At 44.9% G+C, this 21,265-nt stretch overlaps 1 protein-coding gene across 2 annotated transcripts in view; it reads left to right on the top strand.

Annotated features, from left to right (window-relative positions):
- The window catches only part of LOC119178234 (beta-hexosaminidase subunit alpha), a 75,138-nt gene extending 59,655 nt beyond the window's left edge, over positions 1 to 15,483 (top strand). For both annotated transcript variants that reach the window (XM_037429427.2, XM_037429428.2), the window contains exons 12-14: positions 733 to 823; positions 1,993 to 2,097; positions 15,167 to 15,483. In XM_037429427.2, the coding sequence (XP_037285324.2) occupies positions 733 to 823; positions 1,993 to 2,097; positions 15,167 to 15,230 (260 nt within the window). In that variant the 3' untranslated portion in view covers positions 15,231 to 15,483. The remainder of the gene's footprint in view (positions 1 to 732; positions 824 to 1,992; positions 2,098 to 15,166) is intronic.
- The last annotated feature ends 5,782 nt before the right edge of the window (positions 15,484 to 21,265 follow it).

Raw genomic sequence — 21,265 nt, 5'->3', positions numbered from 1 at the left:
GAATTACGAAACATAGATTAACGAATGCTGGTCTATTACCCAGACATTATTATTAACAATGTCGTAGGGGGCATCCAGCAAGTGTGCTTGCAGCAGTTACGCAATGAGTGTTTAGAAAATGCTCTGAGGGGCCATCCTTCTAGCTTTCGCTGTGAGTGTACAGCGCCTTTCAAGCAGGCCTGGCGTTTTTCTTTATCTTTCAAATACGTTCTGCTTATACTAACTGTTGTTGGTTTTATTTGGCATTCGTGACTATGTGTATGTCTAGGAAAGTAAGTACAAAAAAGAACTATGATTGCCTACTGCCGGTGCCGATCGCTCAGGCCACGTCTGCAGCAGCGAAATCCCGTTAAAATTCCAATAGGCTGTTTTAAATATAGACGACTAGGCTCACGTCTCCCTCGCAGTAAAATAAAAAAAATAGATCCTGACCATCACTCATTAGCTATAATAACGCCACATGCCACATTTCTGCCACTCTGATTATCAGTCGCATGTGTTGGAGCCGTAGATCATTGGTCTGTGGCAACTATTGGCAATCAAGTACTGAAAATGACAACACGTTTGTCATTGTTGCTACGTTAACACGAGGAGCTTTTGATTTTGCTTTCGTGTCTCGTCATACCCATGTTGTTTGTATTTGCACGCACTGTTGAAAACGAGCTACAAGGAAGAAAATTGAATAGAAACGAATGAAAAATCGCGAGTACCCCTCCCCCCCTTTATTTGCAGGGACGCCCAAGCAGAAGTCTCTCGTGCAAGGAGGAGAAGCCTGCATATGGGGAGAATACGTGGATGCCACGAATGTGATCAGCCGCACGTGGTTAGTAATAGCTGTGATGTAACAGCGTCTTGAAATAGGCTAACTATCCTGACAAAGGTTACATCTACGTATACGGTGATATTTGATAATTTCCCTGAGACGATTTTCTTCTATCTCCGCTGCAGTATAAACATTTGGTATCCATGAGTTTGTTTCGACCACTGAAACATCCTTCGTACACCCTCATTTTGACAATTATGGTGGTTTAATGAAATTACACCGCTATTCATTGCCATGATCATCGGGTTCTTCATAAGGAAGGGCGAAATTTTGGGCAGCTCAGTTTGAGCATGAAGAAAAGATGCAACAGTGAAGAACAGAAACAGAGACATGAAGAGCGCTAGCACGGCTGTCGATATTTCTCTTTTTCGCTATTGCTGCATCTTTTCGTCATGCTCAAACTTAGCGGCGCTATAGCAATATGATATTATAATGCACCAACTCCCCAATTAGCAGTACATTCCAAATTTTGGGACTGATGACGCCACGCGACAGCAGATAGTCTGTCAGGAAAGCAATTAATTTGTCCTTGCGTGGTCCAGTAGCGATGAAGTGAACGTCGATAAAGAAAGCGGTGATGCAAGATATTGATCAGAGGGCACTATTGTCAGGAAAAAGAAAATACGAGAGAGTGTCGGTGTCAGCTTGTTGGCGTCCGTTATGGTACAGCACGCGGATGTTGCAGTCTTGCAGGCAAAGTGGCCAAGACGACCTGAATTATCTATTTTTGAATGATTGATTGATTGATACGTGGAATTTGACATCCCAAAACCACCATATATTTATGAGAGACGCCGTAGTGAAAGCTCCGGAAATTTCGACCACCTGGGGTTCTTTAACGTGCACCTGAATTTGAGCACACGTGCCTACAACATTTCCGCCTCCATCGCAAATGCATCCGCCGCAGCAGGGATTCGATCGCGCGACCTGCAGGTCAGCAGCCAAGTAACTTAGCCACTTGATTACCGCGGTGGGGCAATTACCGTCAGAAATGATGCCTTTAGTCATCTTAGGATGACTGCCGCATGAAACCATCATTAGGGCATTGAAGAAGTAATGTGTTTTCCAGATTGGCAAGAATTTCGTACACATTTCTTAAAACACCCTTTGTGCTGTGAAGGATGTTTTTCATGTAACGTACACAAAAAGATTTGACTTTTTCTTCCTAGGCCCAGAGGATCTGCAGTAGCTGAGAGGCTGTGGAGTCCTGCCTCGGTGCAGTACACGAAGAGAACAGCATCCCGGTTCGAAGAACAGCGTTGCAGGATGCTGAGGTGATCACACAACCAAATTATGCACACAAAAACGGACACAACTAATTTGTCCTTCAGTTGCTTGGAACACTATAAATTATGGCTATGGTAAATCATTTCAAGAAACGACTAGTGATTTTATGTGTAGCAGTGGCTAAGAAAGGTGGTGGCACTCTGACCCCAATCCCGCCCCCTCCGGAATTGTATGAAAATTGCTTATGACATCAGGCAGACTGGAGCCTGAGATAACAGTGCGGATTCAGTGAGGTAACAGGTTGTGCAAAACCACAACTAGCTATAGTGATCACTAAATCCATTGAGGTCTGCTGTTACCTATATCCACGGCCACACATCCATTGATTCTCCTATTGATACACTTTTGAACGACTTTCATTTTGTGAATTTTGTAGTGGCTTCGCACTAGAAAAACCAACGACATGTTTTCTCGTAATGCGATTGTGAATAGACTATAAGCTGAAAAGTAACGTAGCGTCCAGGTTTGCTAATTTAGCTATTTCCTAGCTAGATATAGCTACTTTTGGAATCGGCTAGCTACCAAAAATTTGATTTAGCTATGAGTAGCTGTTTTAGGTTATTATTTGAGGTTTACCTTCTAATCCAGGTATTTCAGCTAACCCTAGATCTAGTGTTACGACAATTTCTAGTAATACTTCTAATGCCAGTTTATTCAATGAAACCACAGGGGACAAAAAAATTGCCCTTTTCATTTACAAAATCCCACCGAAGAAGAGAATGACTTTTTGTCCGCTTTCTCGTCTCTCTATTTGCATCAAAATGTAATGGAACACACGCACACAAAAAAGGACAAGATGTGTGAAGTGATTGGGTCCAGGAATCAGCCCAGCATATGGCAGATATTGTCAAATATTTACACGCACCAGCAGCATTGCAAGACTGATGACCGTTTAACACCATATCTTCATAATTGTGCTGTCCTTTTGACTTTTTCTTCCTAGGCTTTTTCTTCACTGGCAGCAGCGGCATCGCATGAGCGTCATCTAAACCTGAATCCTCTGTTTTACGCAGCCGTCCTTGTCTGTGGTTTCTTCGGTGATCATCTTCGTGGTGCTGTGCGGCCGATTAGCTCTTTTGGACAGCGCTGAGTCGCCCACGTGGGTGAATCTGCGACTGCGCAGCCTCTTAGTGCTGCGTCGCTGATATCGGCAAGTCCACCGCTGGAGATCGCTGCTATCGCGGCGACACCCTATAAACAAGCCGGCATTGACGCCCACTCTTCACTGGCAGCAGCGGCATCGCATGAGCGTCATCTAAACCTGAATCCTCTGTTTTACGCAGCCGTCCTTGTCTGTGGTTTCTTCGGTGATCATCTTCGTGGTGCTGTGCGGCCGATTAGCTCTTTTGGACAGCGCTGAGTCGCCCACGTGGGTGAATCTGCGACTGCGCAGCCTCTTAGTGCTGCGTCGCTGATATCGGCAAGTCCACCGCTGGAGATCGCTGCTATCGCGGCGACACCCTATAAACAAGCCGGCATTGACGCCCACTCTTCACTGGCAGCAGCGGCATCGCATGAGCGTCATCTAAACCTGAATCCTCTGTTTTACGCAGGTATTCCGACGTCAATTTTTTTCTCTTGTTAATTTTTCACTGCTGCTGCTGCTGCTGCCATCAAGTGTATCTTTTCTTCTCGCTTTTTTTTTTTTTTTTTTTTTTTTTCCTGAGTGTGTTTTTTACTTGTACCATGCCGACGAATGCAGAACTGTCAAAACAAGTTGAGGCGTTGGAAGACAAGCTTAACAATATAGCTAAAGGTACAAGTGAGCTCATCTTTGGTAAGATCCTGCTGAGAATGAAGGAATCTGGGATCGACGTTGTTGAACTTAAGAGAGAAGTTGACTCGCTGAGTTCCAGTGTTGAGCATTTGAATGGACTTCTTGAGGATATGCGGTGCAAAAATTCTGCGTTGTCCGATGAAAATACGCAACTCCGATCCCAGAACCAATCATTGACCCGCAGGGTCGAGGAGCTTGAGCAGTACTCTCGTCTCAGCAATGTCGAGATCAAGGGCATTCCATGTACCCAAGGAGAAGACTGTGTTGAAATCCTGAAAACAGTGGGGGACAAAATTGGTTGTCCCATTTTGCCCTATGATCTCGATATTGTTCATCGCGTGCCTACCCGATCTATTGACAAGAAAAACATCATTGCTCGATTTTGTTCTAGAACCAAGAAGGCCGATTTTGTTAGCAAAGCGCGTAAAGCCAGGCTCTGTCTTAGTGATATAGGGTTGTCTAGTCAGTCCAAATTTCCCGTATTTGTAAATGAGCATCTCACTGCCTGTAACAAGACTCTCTTCTCCAAAGCTCTTTCATTGAAAAAAGAAAAAAAATGGTTGTTCCTGTGGACTGACAACTGCCAAATTAAGGCCAGGAAAACAACTACTAGTAAAGTTCTACGCATTCGGGACGAATCTGACCTAAACAAAATAGTATAAAGCTGTTTGTTCATACTTTGGATAGTACAATCATGGCTTCCGTACTAAAACCAGATCAATTGCACTCTTTTCTGAATGGATTTCATTCCATTATTCACTTTAATGCAAGAAGTCTTCATAAACGGTTTGACATCATTGACGGTTTCCTCACTTCACTTTCTTGTTCATTTTCAATGATTGCCATCACTGAAACTTGGTTGTCTGACGATGACAAAAATCTATATTGCTTTCATAACTTTAATTCTGAATACTGCAACAGAATAACCAGTAATTACGGTGGTGCTGCCATATTTGTTTCTTCTGGAATAGCTTATCGAAGAAGACATGACCTATTCTTAACCGTTGATAACTGTGAGTCTGTTTGGGTTGAAATAGATAACTGCTTTTTGACTGGTGACAATAAGAACCTCATATTTGGTTGTGTTTACCGTTCTCCTTCATCACCAATTAGTGATTTCTGTACTAATCTCGACCATATTTTGCATAAAATTTCAATAGAAAATAAAAATGTTGTCATAATGGGTGATTTCAACATTAACTTACTAGATGAAGGATCACCCATCTGTATCAACTATACTAGTCTGCTTCATGGTTACGGATATGATTGCCTGATTGACGCTCCCACGCGTGAAGATTTTTCAGGCTCATGTACACTCATCGATCATGCTCTCTCTAATTTACTAGACCCACCAGAGGCAAAAGTTTTACACATTGACATCAGTGATCATTACCCCATCATCCTACGCTTCAATACTAATGCTCGACCGCATTCCTTTTCTCACACAAGATATGTGCTGGACAAAGAAAGTTTTAAAACGGCTGTTGCTAACACTAACTGGACTGAAATTAAGTCAATAATCAACCCACAGAAAGCTTTTTCTAAATTTCTTTCACTGATTTCAACGCATTTAATGAAATTCACTTTCAAAACAAAATGTAAAAAAATCATCGCTTTCTCTCATAATCCATGGCTTTCGCAACAGCTATTAACAGAAATGCGCAAACGAGATAACTTGTATAGAAAAACTAAAAAACAACCTTTTAATAAGAACTTAAGTGCCCGATATAAAATCTTCTGCAATGCTCTTAACTACAAACTTAAAACTGCCAAAAGACTTTATTTTGAAGAAAGAATCCAACATGCTTCTAGCACTAAAAAGAAATGGGAGATTGTGAACTCTTTTTTAAACAGGAACTCGAGACAAGACGAGGTACGTCGAATTATAATTGATGGAGTAGAATATGATTCCCCTTCAGAAGTAGCTGAGGCTTTTAGCAACTTCTTCTTCCCTGATAATACCAATTCTCCTACAGAAAGCATTAATACTTCTCGCTTACCCCACTCATTCTTTTTATTTCCTACAATACCGGATGAAATAACTGATGTTATTCGTAATTTAAAAATGACTAGTGCTGGCATAGATGAGATCCATCCTGCTAACATAAAATCTATTGTGCATATAATATCAGACATTCTTTCATTTATTGTTAATTTGATGTTCAAGAATGGTGTATTCCCTTATGAATTGAAGCGTGGCAAAGTTATCCCTGTTTTTAAAAAGGGGGATAAATCATTACTAAACAACTACCGTCCTATTTGTATTTTACCATTCCTTGGAAAAGTGGTTGAGAAACTCATTGAGACACGACTAACTAAATATCTTTCCAAGTTTAACATTATCTCTTCCTCTCAGTTTGGTTTTCGCCATGGCTACTCAACAGAGATGGCGCTTATCCATCTTACTGATCAGATAAAAAAATTAATAGACGAAGGATGCCTAGTTGCCTCAATATTCATCGATCTAACAAAAGCATTTGACAGCATAAATCATAATATTCTGTTCACTAAACTGGAGTCCATTGGCATTTGCGGCCCTGCTCTTTCATTACTAAAAAGCTACTTACACAACAGAGTTCAAGTTGTTTCTATTTCCAACGTCTATTCCCGACAGCGAACCACTAACATTGGTGTGCCCCAAGGCTCCATTTTGGGGCCACTTCTGTTTTTGATTTATATTAATGATTTGCCCAAGTGTCTGTCTTCATCACAATGCATTTTGTACGCCGACGATACCACCATATTCACCTCTCATAAAGACATCTCATCTCTTGTAACCATTTTGAATGCTGACTTAGAAAGTATTTTCAAATGGTGTAATACTAATATGTTGTCTATTAATGCTTCTAAAACCAAGTTTGTTGTTTTCACCTCACACCAGCGGAATGTAACATCAGCACCTAATATTACTTTTGGCCCCCACTCTATCTCTCCTTGCTCATTTTCTTCCTTCCTTGGCATCCTTCTAGATTGCAATTTAAAATATCAGAGACATATTGCTCACATAAAAAAAAAATTAGCATATGGTATAAGAGTCTTGGTCAAAACGCGCCCGTACTTCTCACGCAGCACATTACTATCCCTCTATCACTCTTTCGTACATTCTCATTTTACCTACGGTATAACATGTTGGGGCAATACTTACAATACTCACATTTCGTCTCTTCAAATCGTCCAAAATCATGCTATTCGACTAATTACATCCAGCCCACGTTTTTCTAATGCTAAATCTTTACTACATGAAAATAACATCCTTACTCTCACTGAACTTACTAAATTCAACCTTGGCATTTTTTTCTACAGACTTCTTAATAATCAACTTCCCCCTACCATTTTCCCGTCTTCTGATCTTGTTATTTATAGTAATACCCGATTTGCACTAAACAACAACTTCCTTCTACCCAGTATACGTACTAATTATGGCAAACAAACTGTTAAATTCACTTCTATCTCATTGTGGAATACTCTTCCACTTAACATAAAATCTATCAGTTCATTTCATCAATTTAAGAAACAGTATAAATTGTATTTGCTTCATGCGGACTAACCATAAGACTTACTGCTTGTTTTATTTGATGTATGCTTTTGTTTGGTCTGTTTTTTGTATTTCTTTTTATTTGTTTTTTTTATTTCCTTTTATTATTTAGTTTTGTATATTGATTGTTAAACTGTTCTATCGCTTTTTTTTTTGTACTTCACACCTTTATTATTTTTTTTTTCTCTATTTTTTATGCGTTCAGTTGTACGCTTTGATTTATACTTACGCTCCTGTTGCTTAAATGTGTTTAATAACTCATTGCATTTGTACAGGAGGTCCCGATACAGTCACTTGACTATGGGACCTCCTTCTGTATACTAAATTCCTGTCACTTGTACCGAATTTTATTAATAAAAAAATTTTCTGATTTCTGATTTCTTTTAAGAATTTCTAATGTGGGTCCTGCATTTTTTGAACATTATAGTAGTGCGTATTCGCTAGTATTCGTGTGCCCTACATATCGTATATATGCAATGTTTCAGATTGGCTACGACCTAACACGTGCAAGGTAAATAATATTTCACACATGAACCATTATATTACATGAAGATGGTAGGGGATTAAGGATGCATTCGCCTCTGTGACATAGGTGTTTAAAAAATATATAAACATTTCCCTGGTGATGAGCAGAGTTTCGATATTCTCGTCAAAACTTGACCTTGGTGCTGCTTATCCTACACGCATCTTGCATGCACTTTGACTTACAGAAATTTTGGTAATTCACTAATGAAATATTGGGGGACTGTTAGCTTTCCCTTCAAGTGTTGAATGCGACAGCGAAATCCTGTCTGTAGGGCGTGCTTCAACCACTTGGTTCATGTGTGATGTTACTCGAGAAGTTTAAATCGTGTATTACTACAATGTAATCGATAAAGTTGAAAGTAGCTTGTGTCAGTGAAGCCTTCACATGTGAGTGCATTCTGTGTATAGCAGGCTTAAAACAATGAGCAATATTGGGCGTGAAATTTTTACGATGTTATTGCATTCACCTTAAAGGAATACGTGCAGTAACGAGTGTACCTTTTAAAATGGGTGGCCGGCTTCGAACCTCAAGGTCGTTTTGAGAATAACATGTTCTGACACCTGATGGCAGTGCCAGCTTAGGGCCATCCAGAGGGCCCACGACATAGCCGTGGAGTTTAACTTCCCCGTCCCGTCCTGGGAGTGGCCCACCGGTGTCGCCCCCTAAGGGGGATTGAGCACCACTTCCGGATATTAATAAAGTGTTTTGCCTGTCTGCCTGATGGCAGTGCACGCTTGTACCACGCAATATCACTGTGAATTATTACATATGGTATTGTGAAGCCTGTGTAAAATCTCAAGACTTCATTCGTAGATAACCGGGCTTTAAGGACAAATGCGTCTCGAGAGATTGAGCATTGCGTCTCAACGTTGCCATTTATTCTAGCCAAAAAAAAAAAACCAAACTCCTCGTGCCACGTACATACGTGCCATCCCTCATTCCTCTTCTTCTAGCGCGTACTATGTTCACTGTTCCTGCGTGTGTTTGCGAAGCAGGAGTGAAATTTTCACCGCATTTCCGAGTAGAGGAAGTTATTTTTTTCGGTATTTCCAAGCGGACACACGGCTTTGAGGCAAAACACCTGCTTGCCTCGAAAACGTCTTGGGTTCAATCCACAGTCGCAGCCAGATATTTTTAGAATTTAATCTTTCTCAATTTTTCGGTCACGCACAAGATGATTTTTCCCTCACAAGCAAAAATGTCCACGCCGCTACCACCGGGATTTCTGCGAAAAGACCTATTTTAGCGCTATCGCTTTAAAAGAACAAAGATGATCCCTTGCTCCTCCAATGAGTTGTCCCATTCAGGTTTTCTTCTGAGTGGTCGTTATTAGAAATTGATTTAAAATATATACGGTTGTTCAACTATGAGCTGTTTGATTCCTTATTTAAATTTTCGAACATTCGCACACCCTTAATGTTTACTAAGCTCGGTGCATATGTAGATTACCGTTGAAGAGCAATGAAGCCCATGCGCTTTTCAAAAGATCACATCTGCCCTACATTATTGGAATTAAAAAGGAAATGCTTTTTTTTATTCATAAACGTGTTGTGCGTAGTTGCGTGCAAAAAAATGTCACTTGATAGTTCTGTTTAAACTGCATTGGTGTCATCGACTGGCGGATTCGGAGTGGCTGACGAACTCTGAGCCGGAGCACTCCACTCTGTCGGAAGGCAACAGGAGAAAATCCACCAATGGAACACACGTGCTTCCTCTGGAGCAAATGGCAGGAACACAATTAAACGCGATACGCATGTCCCTCTTCTTGCTTGAGTGGGCAAGCTGCACACAGTGACGTTAAGATAGCTAAACATGAGCTCCGAAGCGAGGTGCAACCTACGCGAGCAGCGTCCGTTGGCGCACCCAAAATTGGCACCATTTGAAGCCACAGCGCGCTTGCGACTTCCGGTCAAATCCATCAATTTTCGCGGAGCAGAAAACATGGCAGCATATCCACGGAGTGAATGCTGGAGAGTGGGGCGAAGCATCCGTCCGTCTATTCGTTCATGCTTCCGTCCATCCATGCGTGCGTCTGTGTGGCCGCCCGTGCGTCCATCCGATCGTTCATGCGTGCGTATGTTAGTGCGTCCGCACGTCCATCAGTGCGTCCGTCCCTGCGTTCGTTCATGCATCCGCTCCTGCGTCCGTCCATGCGTTTATCCGTCCGTGAAGCCATCCGTGCGTCTGTCCATGCATCTGTCTGTCTGTCCGTTCGTCCACCTATTCAACACTCCAAGTACCACCATCTCGCATTTTTTCATCACAAATTCCTCATATTGAAGCACCACTATCCAGCGGACATTCCAAGGACTGAACGAGAGGAGGCCCACGCACACTGTCTTACGGCTTGCGGTTCGGGTCTACTTCCCACCTTTATCCACCTCGAGTTCATGGTATATACTAGTTAATTGTATTCATGGCACTGCGGTCCAACGCTCGCTAAACCTTTCTAAATTCAAGGAGGTTACGCCCAGCGAGTATAGCGTAGCAACCCTTTTTTGTGAGATAGGGCTTAATGTACATGCCAATGGCTGCTAAGGGGGAATGAGAGACAGGAGAATTCGGCTTTTAGTTAACACGCACGCGGCGAATTTTTAGGGGCGAAGTGCTTTAAAGCGGCACCCGTTCATCCCTCGTAGTCGTAGTCGTAGTGTGTAACAAGTGTTACATTTTGACATGCAAGGTGGTGCCGGTGGGAGATTTCTCCTGTGCTTTGTTGAACAATAAAAAAGTTCGCGGCGTGCGCGAACTGGCAAATACCTGTGCATCCGAAGGACAAAGCAAAGACGGCTTTTGTTATCCCGGACGGACTATATGAGTTCAATGTGATGCCCTTTGGTCTATGTAATGCTCCCGCTACATTTGAAAGGTTCATGGACACCATTCTTCATGGCCTAAAATGAAGCATCTTTATGTGTTATCTTGACGACATTGTGAGTTTCGGGCGCACATTCAGTGAGCACAACGAATGGGTAGAGATTGTCCTGGAGTGTATTCGAAATGCTGGCCTGGTCCTTAATGCGAAGATGTGTCGTTTTGGCGTGCGACAAACTTTGGTGATTAGACACCTCGTCAACAAGGATGGCATCAGGCCCGACCCAAATAAGACAGAGGCTGTTATAGCTTTTAAATCACCTTGCTCAACAAACAATCTTCGGAGCTTCTTGGGCCTCTGCTCTTATTTTCACGGATATATTCCCGCATTTGCCGAAGTTGCCTTTCTCCTGACTTGCCTTCTCCGCCAAGGTGCTAGTGTTGAATGAACTGCCGATTGCGAATTTTTCTTCAAGCAACTGAAGTTCTTGCTGACGTCACAGTACTTCGGTACTTCCATCTTTCTGCGGAAACTGAATTTTACACCGACGCAAGCGGCATCGGCATAGGTTCAATCCTGGTGCAACGATATAATCAAAAGGAACACGTGATCGCATATACCACTTGGACATTAAGCATGGCGGAACGCAGTTACACTGTGACCGAGAAAGAATGTTTCGCGCTCGTCTTCGCCGAGCAGCGATTCCGCTCATACCTGTATGGTCGTCCTTTTCAAGTAGTTTCAGATGACCATTCCTTGTGCTGGCTTGTCAACTTTTGGGAACCGTTAGGCCATCCTGCACGGTGGGCTCTCCGGTTGCAAGAATACGACTTTACGGTACTGTACAAGAGCGGCAGCAAATACGCTGACGCAGACTCACGAAGACTGACTTTCGAGAATGACACTCGATACGACAGTTTGCGACGCTGACAATATCTAACATCTCATTGCGTCCGTGGCATCAACGTTTCCAGATAAAGACATTTTCGAAATTGAGCAGTTGAAGGACGTGAGCTTGAATCCGTTATTCGTCCTTGCACGAGCATTCACTCCAGAAGGCCGGTTTCGCACTCGTGATGGCTTACTGTACAAGCAAACCATGGCCGGCACTGTAGCCCGTTTTTTGCTGGTGGTTCCAGAGGCACTACGTTCATCTGTGTTGCGCGCCATGCGTGACGACGCCACTTCAGGACATTTGGGAACAACGCACACTCTTGATCGTACACAGGAACGCTTTTACTGGCCGCGCCTGCGCCAGTTGGTTGAGTTGTACGTGGCCAGGTGTGCCCAATACCACACGCATAAATCTCTCTCAGCAGCTCCAGCCGGACATCTACAGCCTCTGACGCCTCCCATTTCTCTGCTTGATCAAATTGGCATTGACTTGATGGGCCCATCTCAGCTCTCATCGAAAGGTAGCAGACGAATTGGAGTATGTGCTGACCATCTTACTCGGTACTGCGAAACGACAGCCCTGCCATCCGTGACTGCTGGTCAAGTGTCGTCCTTCCTTCTTTGTTTCGTCATGCTGCTCAATGTACCTCCCCTTGTCATCATAAGTGACCGTGGACGTTTATTTACAGCGGACGTTGTCGAGCAACTTGTCCCTGCGTGTGGATCACCCGGAGACCAATGGCCTTACCGAGTGAACAATTGGAACACTGGTGAACGTGCTTTTTATGTACGTTGCTTTAAATCACAAGAACTGGGATGACGTCTAACCATTCGTCACGTACGGCTTCAATACTGCCCAACATGAGACCACCGGCTACAGCCCGTTCTTTCTCTTCAATGCTCGACCCCCCACTTTATACTCTGGATATTTTCTTTTTCTGATTTTAACGCTACGGCTCTAACAGAAACTTTTTGTCTCGCCGAAGATGCTCGCTGCCTTGCCCGTTTACGCACAAAAGCCTCGCAAGACAGATCGAAACTCCGTTATGACAGCAAGCACCGACAAGTCCCGTATAATCCTGGAGACCTCGTGTTGGTATGGAAAGCTTTGCGCAAGCGTGGTTTGTGCCAAAAACTGCTTGCCCACTACACGGGACCATTCGTTCTTTTCAACCACTTGAGCACCGTCGACTACCACATCGCACGCGTCACAGCTAGTGGGAGACGCTCTCGCTAGACAGAAGTCACGCATGTGGCTCACCTGAAACCTTCAGTCAGCGAGACGTTGCATGAAACGCGCGGCACGCTTCGTCTGTGAGGGGGGAAATGTTACGTGGCATATGCGCCGCTTAGAAAAAGGAGGAAGGAGTGAAGGGAACGAACGAGGAAGAATATCTCTCTTGCATTCTGGTCCTGTACAACTCGTCATCTAAACCATGTACCAAGAAACCCCAAACGCCTACTTGAGGACTTAACAATATATTAAGCTGATGGTTACTGAGAGGTTGTTAGAAAAACCAACTCCTAATGGGTCACTACCTTAGAGTACCAAATAGAGTGGTTAGTCGAAGACCCCATCGGACGTGGTCGCTGAGCTTGCACACCGCACCGTGGCTTGTCTGACTGGAATGTCCTGGCAGCGAAGCAGGACCACCTCCCAGTCTTCTCAGGTTAGGTTGGGGTTCAAGGGAAAGAAGGATTGAGCTGGCATGCCCAGAAGTGCGGCCTTCGCCTTTCATGCAAATGAAGAAAAAATAAATTTCAGAGCGCTACTCTATGCGGAGCGTCTAACCTACGCAGCGTGAGTGGAGGGACATTCCAGAATAAAAGCGATGGTGATGTGTCACTCCGTGTACCTGGTCTACACGCGAGCGGATTTATGCTATCTTCTTGTGCATTTCTCTACAACGTCCCGTTAAGTAAAGCAGAAGACTTTGCATTCGTTATTTTAAAACCAAGTGCACGCTGCACGTTATCAATTCCTTGGGGCACACCCACTGCCGATCTTTAAACGCGGAATTGGCCGCCATTATAGTGAAGGTATATACTGAATATTTATAAACAATACCTAATATAGTAATAGCCACTGCGCAACCGAGTCGGTTTTGGCGGTTCGGTAACTTTAACGGAAGCTTGTACGCATTGGACTCTGAAAGGCAGGACTGGAACTTGCTAAAGCGAGCCTTGGCAGATGCTGCAGATTTTAAAGGTTGTTCGAACTGCGGATCTTCTTGCTTCAGTACGGATACCCGTATATTGTTGACGGAAACGATGTTTACCAAATGGTGGAAAGTTGCGGGTCGACTGAATTCATGGTAATGCACCGTTCCATTCTTTTGAAAATTGCAACGGCACTTGTTTGCTTGGACATACCCCAAGTTAACCGAGTGAAACGACAGGGTGACTTCGCTGGTTCCGTGGTTGACAAGTGGGCTGACCAGCTACATCTTGACCAAAATTCTCTAACTGTTCAGTACCCATTAGTGAGACATGTTCGCCTTTAACTGTGGCAACAGTCCCCTTTCGAGTTAATTTAGATAGTAGGCTAATGGACGTGTTTTCCTCCTACTAAGTTTTGTTCGTTGCTCCCACTCGCCTGCTTTGTGACACCCCATCGCTTCATATTATTTCTCTTGCTTCGCTTTGCCACTACATGGCATTGACTTGCGCGCACACACTTTAAGGACGCTATTCGTTGAGCCCGGTGGCACACTTGTCATCACCCCGCTAAAAAGGGGACGCTCATAACATCCATCCATCCATCCATCCATCCATCCATCCATCCATCCATCCATCCATCCATCCATCCATCCATCCATCCATCCATCCATCCATCCATCCATCCATCCATCCATCTATCCATCCATCCATCCATCCATCCGTCCATCCGTCCGTCCGTCCGTCCGTCCATTCATCCACCCATCCATTCATCCATCCACCCATCCACCCACCCGCCCACCCATCCACCCACCCACACACCCATCCATCCATCCATGCATCCATGCGTCCGTCCGTCCGTCCGTCCGTCCGTCCGTCCATCCATCCGTCCATCCATCCATCCATCCATCCATCCATCCATCCATCCATCCATCCATCCATCCATCCATCCATCCATCCATCCATCCATCCGCACTTCTAAGCCGAGATTTCAGAAGTAGGACCTGTGCACATGCGAGTAAAAATACACACGCGGTACGACGTCTTTACAGAAATAAGCCATTTTTACAAGCTTAAACGTGTATTTTGCAAACCTAATGCAATTAGTTAGAAGATATACTGACTGCATCTTTTATTTATGCATTCACAGTAAAGTGTGTCCATTTTATTGTGAAGATTGTTTGTGCTCATAAGATTCTTCCTGCTCTCAATGTCACTCGTTCTTGAGAGTAAAGTGGATGCTAATTTACCTAAAGACGTGATAAACATTGTGATTTTTGGTAGCGTACATAAATTAAACTGTTTAAATATCTGGAAGGTCAATATAGGTCTTACTTTATGCATTTCTGCAGACGTGGCCTCAAGGTTGAGCCGGAGAACGGGCCTGGTGCCTGCGAATGTGACTACATCTATTGAAGCCATGCAGCGAAGCAGTTGGCTCTTCACGATGGAGAACGGACGAGCTGGCCTGGCGAATTTTTTCCCGATGAAATGCCGAGAAAAAGATCACCCAATAGCACCTTTTTCGTCTATATTTTTTTAGTCCCAGTATGCTAGGTTGCTGTTGGGGGCAACGTTCTGATCACAAGCTTAGGATGCCACAAGTTTTGTAACGTACAAAACGCAATAATACAATTATTATTTTCTAAATAAACTTTCACTCTCTGAATTTTTCTGATTTAGTTATTAAAGCAAAGGAGCACAGAGGACGCCCCTGCCTGTAATGAGTCTGATATTTCCGTCCCTAAATGTCACGGCTTTGATGCGCTGTGTCGTGTCAGTGCTCTGTCATAAAAACTGTGTAAAAATTGGAGGACACTTGAGCTACGCCTGCAAGAGCAAATCGTGATAGCATAATTGGGCCTCTTGTGCATCGCCTTCAGAAATTTTAGCCTACCTGGGTTCTCAGTGCACGTGTCGGCCATGCCGTAAAAAAACGAGGGAATGCGAGCGGAACATTGGCAGGCATGGAGACAGAAATGTTTTTCGGCAAGTGGTAGAGCACCAAGTTGATCTCAAGTGGGGACTGGGCAGGAAGATGTGGTCGGGTGTCACTTTGCGCTGTCTGTGTCGTGGCAAGAGAATTAGGGGAAGGCGTTGCGGGGGGGGGGGGGGGGCACGCGTTTGGGTTGCCAACGCCTGGCTACTCAACACTGGTTGTTTAGAAGTATTGTTGAACGCCTGCTACAAAAACAACTTGTTTAGCGTCCACTACGCCCTAATTACTCCTTTTACGAATATGCGAAAGGCCCACTACGCGTCCGTATGGCAACATCTACGCCACTTTTCACTTTGATGACGGTTATCTGCTGATGAAGATCAAATATACCTGGGTGCGGGGTAATGGGTTGACTTTTAAAACAACCAATCGTTTCTCATTGCACTTGTTTTGACGCCGGGCAATATATGATGCAATATCCTATGCAATATATGATGCGTCAAGAAGACTCCTGCCACATACGGTATTATTATAGTGTTGATTTCAAGGGCAGATTCAATCAATATTGTGGCTCCGTGACAGAAGGTTGTCTGGTTGTCACTCAGACAACCTTCATTCCATCGCCACAGAAACGAGAAATCCTTTATTGGTTATTTATTTTAGTGGCATGTTTCTCGATCTTTCGATCAAGGACAAGACGTATTTCGCTCAGAACCATTGGCGCCTATGCTAATGTCACAGAACGAGCGCTCAAAAAGGGCGCGCCGCCAAATTCTCGCGACGAACCGCCGGAGTGACGCCACGAGGTCAACGAAAAAGAAAGAAAAGAAAACAAACATCTAAAGGCTCCCCAGGTGCGCGAGCCTCTCCCCTCGGAAGCGTGGCTTCGCCGATGAACCTCCTCACCCCACAGCGGCGGCCGGGCAAGCACTGGAAAGTTCTAGAAGGAAAGGGGCGTGTTCTGCCGGGTTGAGTCACCGGTCGGGGACGGCCCTCGTACAGTCTCGCGCCTCTCCCCAGCCTTCGCTGCGTATCGCGCCGACGAAATGACGAGAACCTTCTGGAACCTCGCGCAGAAGGTATTTAATCGAGCAGCCGAGACGAGAGAGCAGGAGAAGACGGAAGTTAGCGCCAGAGCGCGTAGGGTATCCCGCCGTGTAGTTGGCGAAGGTTTTGTCCGTAGGGACAAAGCAGGAGAAGACGGAAGTTAGCGCCAGAGCGCGTAGGGATTCCGCCTTGTAGTCGGCGAAGGTTTTGTCCGTAGGGACAAAGCAGGAGAAGAAGAGGATTTCCACCTGAGGGGTGAAGGCTCGAGCTACAGGCAAGAGCGTGTGTCTACCGCTATCGAGCGAAGACGCGTGGCAACAGCTGCGTGTGTGAAGCCGACGTGTTTCCGGCGAAGAAGTTGAAGCTTGGAGAGTGGCCAATTGAAGGCGCGAGGTTTTCTGGAAGAGAAACTTCGGCGAGGTTTCCTGGAAGAGAAACTTCAGGGGGCAGCGGAACGACAACAACGCTGGACTTTGAGTGAGTGATTCTCTGAAGAGTATCATTCAGACTTTTGTTCCAAGTTCTTTGGACTGAATAGGTTTTCTATCTCTTTAGTCTTCAAGTGTCTTGGTTGTTAAATGCATGCGACTGCATTGTAGTGTGTATTGTTGTCTGTGTCCATTGTTTTGAGTGTGGCTGATTGTACTGTGTGGTACGTTGGTTGATTGGTGACATATTGTACTCAACTATTGTGAAGTGTGTATACTCGTGTATTGTTTTCGATCTGCCATTATTGAGAATATAATTTTGTTTTTTTATCAACTCTCGGCTCTGACTTGTTCTTTGGGCCACAGTCGGCGTCTGCTGGCGCGCCAATAAGGACCACTTCTAAATTGTCCACGCTTTCGTGGTGCGGTTCGGGGGGCCGATACTTCGGCTCTTGGAATTAGCCCGGCGATCGCCTCCCTAATTACCGGGACCTGTGTGACAGCTAACATCGACAGCAGAATTTCAGAGCAATGAGCTTTTTAACACCATTGCGTTAAAAGAAGGCGCAGTTGTGTAAATACAGCCTTGTCATTTATTTTAACAACAAATCGGATCATACCATAAATTTTAAAGCTGCACTGGGTTCTTCATGTGTGTTTGTCATAAATGCAAGCTGTACTGGTTTTAAAATTTGATACAATTTTGTGATTATCAAAGAGACCACTTTGCCTGCGCGGAACATGCCGCACAGTCACAGTGAAAGCTAGAAGAGCGACTTTTCAGAGCTTTTTCTAAACACTCTTTGGGTAACTGCCGCAAGCACACTTTCTGGGTACCCACTATGCCATAAATATTCATAATTTTTGTGTAGTACGCCGGCATTCGCTATGCTATCCTTCGTCACTCTTCAGAGAAGCAAGTATCCACTACGCTCTTGCAAGAAATATTGCGCAATCTTTTGTTGGAGTGACTGACGCCGATGAACAATAATACCTGAAGTGTGTATGTGCCACAGTTAAGAGGGGATCAAGAACTAGATTACGGGATGGAGCATCGGACGACCTACTCGCTATGTAATTCGCATTGTGTGACACCTGGTCGTTGCTTTGCTGTTGTAAAACGCTTTATCATTCATACTAAAGCGCGAGACAGACGGTGTATTTTTTCATGCGATGCGGCGTGCGGCGCCGAATCCGCCGGCACAGTATGCGGCGTTTTGGGACATATGGGGACGAGCGAGCTATCAGCGGCAGTCGCCTCGGCATGCACGTTCGAAATACTTGGTATCATCGTAATGAAGCTCAAAGAAACAACGTTGCACAGGAACGCTTCGTTATAAAATAAAGAATAAAACGCTTTCGTGAGTAACAAGCACGTCACAAAAGCAGCAACAGCTGATTATTCACGACTCCGACTGATATAGGCTTTGCACGGAGGGCACCGGCCATCGCCTACGTCGTTCACACGCTAGCTCGCCTACGCCGTTCACACGTTTGCATACGCTATCGCTTTTTAGATGTCATTCATGTGGAGAGCAAGGTGGAACCAAAACAAGCCGGCTCACAGAGACACCTGTGTCGCCTTGTTTACCTGCAAAATGGCCTAGTATTGCTGCCCACGGTCTCGCTAATGGTTTCAAAATGGGCGTTATCTTCCAGAAATGGCCCACTTCAAACGTCACTTTATTCAATCTGGAATAGTATTACGTCACAAGAGAATGTACTCAATCTTTGTCACGCTGCCATAAGCGGAGATGTCAGTAAATCCAGGCTCGCTCTACTCTATATCGAATCGCCTAGACTGGCCTGTACCATGACCTCCGATATGGCGGGCGCGCGGTGGGTTTCTCTCCGGCCATCCCCATCGCACGAAGAGAGCGTGTTTCCCATGGAGGATGAAAATATACGAGAGGGTATGCCCAGCCAGCACGCTACGTGAAAAGTGCGGAGGAAATGACATCATGGTGGCCATATTCACTGGGCACAATGGCGGCGTTGCTATGGTTACGTGTTGCGCAGTGTAGCTGGTCTAGCAGTCAGCGGCCGCCGCTGGCGACGGCATGTGTGCCTCCGCAGGTCTCGTGCTGAGCCGTGGCGGACAATCTCCGTGCTCTGCGCCACGTTATTGGTTACGCAGTGTTTTCCTGGTAATTACTATACTCTTAGCAACGTTTACAAAAGCGTTAGTCCACCATTAATCCTGAAAAGTGCGCAGAACGAGCGCATATACATGCGTCGTGTGGCGGATGACGCAGATGAAGCATTTGAAGTGTTCAGCGAAATTGCGTTGGGCACCATGACGAAGCGGAACGACGACGGACGCCTTGCAGGAAGATGACGGTTGGGCAGTGCTCCTGCTTGTGGCAATGGATGAAACCGTTGTGCCCAGCAAGACGCAATGAGGACCATGTGCACATAAGTAGTTTCATGTTCGGTATGTGTACAATAACAACTTCCATGTGTGTAATAAAACACCGTTTCTGTTCCGCTTGTTATACTCGCAACCAGAATTGTAATCTCAACGTTAGTGAAACCTCTTTCAAGTGTCACTTGCACCGTGCTCATAGTCAACAGGGTTGCAGAATGCTGACGCCGGTGGGTTTCACGCAGAACACGGGCACAATGGCCAGGCGCTGCGTCAGCCTCGTGTCGGAATGCAACTGTAGAAGAAGGCGCACGACTGATCATGTTGTCTGTACAGTAACTGAATTAATGACGTGAAAACACCCGCCGTTGTCAGTGCATCTAGAACGCGTTCTCTTGTACTTGCTTCGTTGTCGGCGAGCCTTTATTCGCTGTTATATTCGGACGAAATGATTTGGCTGAAAGTGTCACGCTGGCCCAGAGTGTTGAGCCCCGTTCCATTAGTTTCGGATCGTCACGACACGCATGCTGCGCAGCCTACATGCTTTCCGAGCCAGAGAGAGAGGCGCGCCTTCTGCTTTACATTGGGATGTAAACAATAGATGAGAATTTGTCTAGTCAATATGGCCAACTTCCGGCTTCACCACGGCTTCCCAACGAGTGACGTCAAAGTCTCTCCTAAGTTTTTTTCTTCCTCCATGGTGTTTCCAGACGTGGGCGTGACCCGGTATTTTCTCCGCACCGCGGCGCTCCTTTGTGTGGTCGAAAATGCTGCCACGCGTTTGGCGACACTTGCATGGGGCGAGAAAAAAATGGTTTTGCGTATTATATAACTTCGCGCTCATATGGGAACGTCTGGTCAAGGTGTACGAGGGGCAAAGTCAATGCTTAGGCAGATATATTCTCGAATGGTCTTTTTAACTGTAGATTTGCGTCGCACTTATAAGTGAGATAGCTCTGCAAGAGATCCGCATGTGCTGTAAACTTACTATAGTTCAAATTTTGCGAGCTGTCCAGTTTACGAGGCACTGATGGCAAAGAAAACAAAATGACAGCCTGATCTGCAAATGATGTCAAAATAATGTCACGGTGTCCGCTTACGGGTTAAACTCGACTAAATGGGTTGCTTTTTTTCCTTTCATGAAACTAGCACTGCTTTTCATTGTAACACCGTTTCGAGAGTCCTCCTGTCAAGCCGCAGAAGCTGGATACAGAGAGGAAGGTGCAGGTGGTCGCCAGGCGTCTAGACTATGTCTAGACTGAACGTCGCCAGTTTTTGACGACCACGGGCTGGTTACTGGCAAGTTTTGGTCACTTAAGGTCTCCATTTAGCACCGTGAAGTTTACGATGTTCAGTGGATACGTTGGGAAATGTAAGAACGAACATCGAAAGCTTTTGCTTGCTCAAGAAGTTCTTAAGACGTGTTCAGAGTTTGATGTGCCTCGTATAAAGCACAGCAGTGTTACATAGCAGTGACAATTTACACTTTTTCTTTCTTTACTAGTCTACCTCGGTGAATACATATATTTCATTACAAAGACGGTGTCATTCTACATGTGCGACCATTTTATTAGGATGCGTGCAGTTGAGAGTACAGTCAATGAACAGGACACTGATATTGCCATCGCCATACGATAACATAACCAAAATTCAGGTGACGAAAAATGAGACG

The sequence above is a fragment of the Rhipicephalus microplus genome, chromosome 1 (genome assembly GCF_043290135.1).
Source record: "Rhipicephalus microplus isolate Deutch F79 chromosome 1, USDA_Rmic, whole genome shotgun sequence".
Taxonomy (NCBI): Eukaryota; Metazoa; Arthropoda; class Arachnida; order Ixodida; family Ixodidae; genus Rhipicephalus; species Rhipicephalus microplus.
Note: the sequence above shows the minus strand (reverse complement) of the source record. Positions and strands in the feature narration are given on the sequence as shown.